Source organism: Tupaia chinensis, unplaced genomic scaffold (genome assembly GCF_000334495.1).
Source record: "Tupaia chinensis unplaced genomic scaffold, TupChi_1.0 Scaffold000423_1, whole genome shotgun sequence".
NCBI classification, from domain to species: Eukaryota; Metazoa; Chordata; class Mammalia; order Scandentia; family Tupaiidae; genus Tupaia; species Tupaia belangeri.
This window is the reverse complement of record NW_006159928.1, coordinates 8,024,853-8,029,420: the sequence shown is the minus strand read 5'-3', so window position 1 is coordinate 8,029,420 and position 4,568 is coordinate 8,024,853. Positions and strand designations below refer to the sequence as shown.

Genomic DNA, 4,568 nt, shown 5'->3' with positions numbered 1-4,568 from the left:
GCCCTCAACCTGCAAGCCATGGCTGCTCATCTGTCAAGTCAACCTTAACCTGTGAAAACGATCTCTGGCCTTGGTGTCGGTGGAGGGAAGGCTCAGAAAACTACACACCAGCAGGGAGTGGTTGCTCAATGCTTGTTTGTGGAATCAACAAATGAATGGACATTGCCACACTCGCTGGTGTCACAGTTGGCTCTGCGGGATGCATTTTACAGTTGAGTAATTCCAGATAAAAGCAGGAACATGATGTTTAAAAAGCACCCTGAACGAGAGGGACCCAGATGGAAATGAGGACAGGGGCACTGAGAAGTGGAAGGTCAACAGCAGGTGCCAGCAGGCGCTGGGACCCCGGGGTGGGAGACTCCTGGCCTTTCTGCCCCTGGGCTGGACTGCAGGTGGACAGACGGCTCCTCTACCTGTATGTCCCTGTCCTGTCTGCCCTTAGCCCAGCCACACACACACACACACACACACACACACACCCACACACACGAACCAAAAGGACACCTAGGGCCCTCAATAAATATTTGTCAACGCATCAATGAGTAAAGGCATGAAGGAGATGTGTTTTGAAAGTCCATTCTGCTCCTCCTGGTGACCACACCCCAGGAGTCACTCCAAGATAAAACTCTCCTCTCCTCTTCCAGGACTGTTGCCTACTGGAGAGCAGGCATTTGGAGTGGAGGTGATCTCATCGGCCTCAGAGCTGCGGTGGTGGAGCCATGCCCAGGTACACGGTGCATGTGCGCGGGGAGTGGCTGGCTGTGCCCTGCCGGGACGAGCAGCTCACGGTGGGCTGGCTGGGTAGAGAAGCCGTGCGGCGATACATGAAGAACAAGCCGGACAATGGTGGCTTTACCTCCGTGGACGAAGTGCGCTTCCTCGTGCGCCGCTGCAAGGGCCTGGGCCTGCTGGACAATGAGGACTCTCTGGAGGTGGCCCTGGAGGACAATGAGTTCGTGGAAGTAGGTGAGTGGCTGCAGGGGAGGCGTGTGTATGGCCTCCCTTAGTCCTCACCTACCTGGGAGGGTGGCCCTGTTGTTGCCCCACATCAGGGACAATGGTGAACAGGGGTTAAACTTGCTCTGTGTAGACGCCTGCCATGCCTCTGGGTATCTTGAGTTCTCACACAACCCTTGAGGTAGGTCGGGGTTCTCCTCTACCTTTGATAGCTGGGGAGGCCGCAGCCTCAGAGAGGTGACTTACCTAGGGTCAGGCACTTAGGTAGGCGTGTTCTTCCTGAAGTTCCTGGGAAATGCATATTATGGGGAAAAAATGCATGGATTTTCTTTTCTTTTCTTTTTTTTTTTGCACCAAAATAAACTTGTACTTCAATTCCATTTTTCTGTGGATTTTTTGAACTCATTTTGTAAGTAATAAAGACTGGACTGCATCCAAGACTACTGTACTGAATCCCTTTGCAGTTTGGAAACATTTTGAAGATCATTTTGTCTTTCAGAAGACTCTCACCTCTCCAGAGGCCAGCAGTGTGGAGGCCTAAAGAATTCCGACTTAAAATACAACAAAGCTGGGACAGGGGATGGAAGTGGGATTAACTCTGGAACTTTCATTGAAGCCCCGCCCCCAGCCTCTGCCCCAAAGCCTGCATTTGCTGTTTGCTCTCATCCTGGGTAAAGATGCTAAGACCACTTAAAAGCACCTGTGTCCTTTTAAAGCAGACATTTCCATCGAATTCAAGGGCCATATGCACTTTCTTGGTTTAATAGCGACAGCAAATATGGTTCTGTGTTGTGATCCACAAAAGTCTCTCATTCTTGTTTCAGTCATAGAAGGTGATGCAATGTCCCCCGACTTCATCCCTTCTCAGCCAGAAGGAGTTTACCTGTATCCTTTACCAAAGGCTCTTTGGTCTCCTCTGGAGGCTACTCCCACCAGCAGGGGGCTGAGGGTTTTCCACTCTACCCCATATTTTTCTTGACCTGGTTTCAGATACAGCAAATACCGGGAGCCTGAGAAGGTAAACTTCAAACTACTCTATTTCTATTAGAAGACTGAGTCCTCCACATTTAAGGAGGAGGAGAAATGGCCCAATTTCTGAGTAAACGCTATCAGTTAGGAGCAGGCTTTATCCAGCTTTGTAGGGAAGAAGGGCTTGGAAAATCGCCTTGCTTTGCATCTGTAATCGTCCTTACTCAGCCTCCTGTTAAGCAAGCTGCCTTTGTAATTAACATATTAACGTTTCACAGCAGCCATAGCATTTCGAGGTGTCAAAGTTTGGTTCTGCTGGAGGCTTGCCTACTCTCCTTAGAGCAATTAGACTGTTCAGACTCACGGAGACTTTTCCTTCTTTTGCTCAGTACATTGCCTTAGATGGGGACAGTCTGACCACGGAGGATCTGGTCAACTTGGGAAAGGGACACTACAAAATAAAGGTATGGGCTGCAGGGGGAGGAGGGGGAACAAGGTCCTGTGGCCATTTGTACAGCATGTGGGACTTTCAACATGCTTAGTCCTGACCCACTTTCACCTAGCTCACTTCGACTGCGGAAAAGAGGGTACAAAAATCCAGGGAAGTCATTGATAGCATCGTGCAAGAAAAAACAGGTATCGTTTTCTCTTTATGTTATCAAAGTCTTTTCATAGACTTAAATGCATCCCACATCTGGGGCCAACCAGTGGCATGAAGGTTAAGGGCGCTGGACTCCCACATGGTTGTCCATGGTCTGAATTTTGGACCCAGCAGCTTGCTTTCTCTCTTTCTCTCTCTCTCTCTCTCTCTCTCTCTCTCTCCCTCTCTGGTCAAATTAAAATAAACAATAAATAAAGTTAAATAAAATAATTCTTTAAAAAATACATCCCACATCTAATTGTATAATGTCTGTTTTTCTATTCTAGTTGTTTATGGCATTACTACAGGCTTTGGAAAATTTGCCAGAACTGTAATTCCTGTCAACAAACTACAGTAAGTTTGAAGCACACACACACATTCACGTTTCACCTACTCCCATCTTTGAGATTTTTTTTTTCAACAAGGTGTACATTTGCCTCAATTTACAGACAAGCAGAATGAGGCTTGGGTTAACTAGAACATGAAAACTGGTGCTGAACATGCAGGCTGGCTGGTTTCTTTCATTGTATCTCACTGATTCCCGTGTCTCGAAGAATTTGACTGTTCTTCCCTTCATTTTCCTAGCTGAGGGGACATTTTTGTTGCAGAGTATGTAAGAGAGTTTTGACCTTTCTCTTCCAGGGAGCTACAGGTCAACTTAGTCCGATCGCATTCTTCAGGTAAATCATTCAAAGCATTGTGTGCCTCCTAAATCTCCTGTGATTAGATGAACAAAGCACAGCGTATCATCCGGTAAAGGCTGTGAGCAGCTAGTGCATTCCAAGGACTGGGTGCTGAGGCCCAGGAACCAAAGCAGAAAGCACCAGTTAAAGACACCTTCAGCTGACCCACAGAGAAAGGACTGGGCCAGGTGGAGGCATGGGGTTGAGACAGGAACGTGTCCAATCCTGCAGAAATGGCGGTGTTTTTTTTCTGCAGAAAGGGCGGTGCATTCAGGGAAAGAGATGAAAGTCAGACCGCAAGAAATGAGTTAGGATGGACAAGATGAGATGGGAAACCCTGTCCAGAGTCAGTGCCCATCAATTTGTGAAGGAGTTGTACTGAGGAGCCTGGATGCTATTCTAAAGGTGTTTGGGAGGGAAGGATTCACAGATGTATCCCAGGAAGAACTGAGAAGGCAAAACTGGGTTTTTCACATTTGTCTAGAAGACAAGGCTTTGAGAAGCAAGACAGGAAAAACAATCTAACCCTGAGTCACCAGGGGAAAGTGGTGACGGAAGTAGAAAAAGATCTGAAGAATAGAGCAGTGGGAGGTAGCAGAGGTTTAGGATTTTTGGAGTAAACATTAATTCTGTTTTGTAGGTGTTGGGAAACCACTCAGTCCTGAGAAGTGTCGGATGCTCTTGGCTTTAAGAATCAATGTCTTGGCCAAAGGATACAGTGGCATTTCCCTGGAGACCCTCAAACAAGTTATTGAAGTATTTAATGGTAATGTCATGGATCCGCAGACTGGTCCTCCATTGAAGTTGGGGTTGGGTGTGGACCACAAGGTAGATTTGATTGACCAGATACTAGAGAGATGACTGGGATAAGAAGACAGAATAATTGAGATGAGTGGAAAATGGGCTTGGCAAGGATTGCTAGTTGGGGTAGAGGAAGGTGGGGCAATAGTTACTATGAAATTTAACTCATTCTGTTGGGTTGTTGGAAAACTCATGATGCATCTTTGTGTCGGCGTCTGCCCCAGGGCTTGGGTCTGGCTGAATCATGATCAGAGGGCTGCTGGTGAGGAAGAGAAAGAGGACGAGAAAGAGAAAGCCCTCCATCTTGCCAGGACCAGGGAATTGGAAAGAACGAGACAAAGGGATAGAGTAGAAATGGACACAGGCAGCCTGAGCCTAGGTAGCCCAAGCAACTTGTGCCGCCCAGACAAACTGGACGTCTTTATTTATAGTACAAGAAGACATTACACATGTGTGTTTCATGATACTTCATGGATTGGTTGCTAGGTTACAGACAATAAGAAGCCATTAACAAATCT

General features: G+C 47.2%; 1 protein-coding gene across 1 annotated transcript in view; it reads left to right on the top strand.

The window, feature by feature from the left end:
- Nucleotides 1-254: 254 nt before the first annotated feature.
- The window catches only part of HAL (histidine ammonia-lyase), a 30,518-nt gene continuing 26,204 nt past the window's right edge, over nucleotides 255-4,568 (top strand). The window contains exons 1-9 of the mRNA XM_006154880.3: nucleotides 255-324; nucleotides 645-966; nucleotides 1,782-1,842; nucleotides 1,948-1,975; nucleotides 2,316-2,390; nucleotides 2,490-2,562; nucleotides 2,854-2,920; nucleotides 3,209-3,246; nucleotides 3,890-4,015. Coding sequence (XP_006154942.1) covers nucleotides 720-966; nucleotides 1,782-1,842; nucleotides 1,948-1,975; nucleotides 2,316-2,390; nucleotides 2,490-2,562; nucleotides 2,854-2,920; nucleotides 3,209-3,246; nucleotides 3,890-4,015 — 715 coding nt within the window. The 5' untranslated portion in view covers nucleotides 255-324; nucleotides 645-719. The remainder of the gene's footprint in view (nucleotides 325-644; nucleotides 967-1,781; nucleotides 1,843-1,947; nucleotides 1,976-2,315; nucleotides 2,391-2,489; nucleotides 2,563-2,853; nucleotides 2,921-3,208; nucleotides 3,247-3,889; nucleotides 4,016-4,568) is intronic.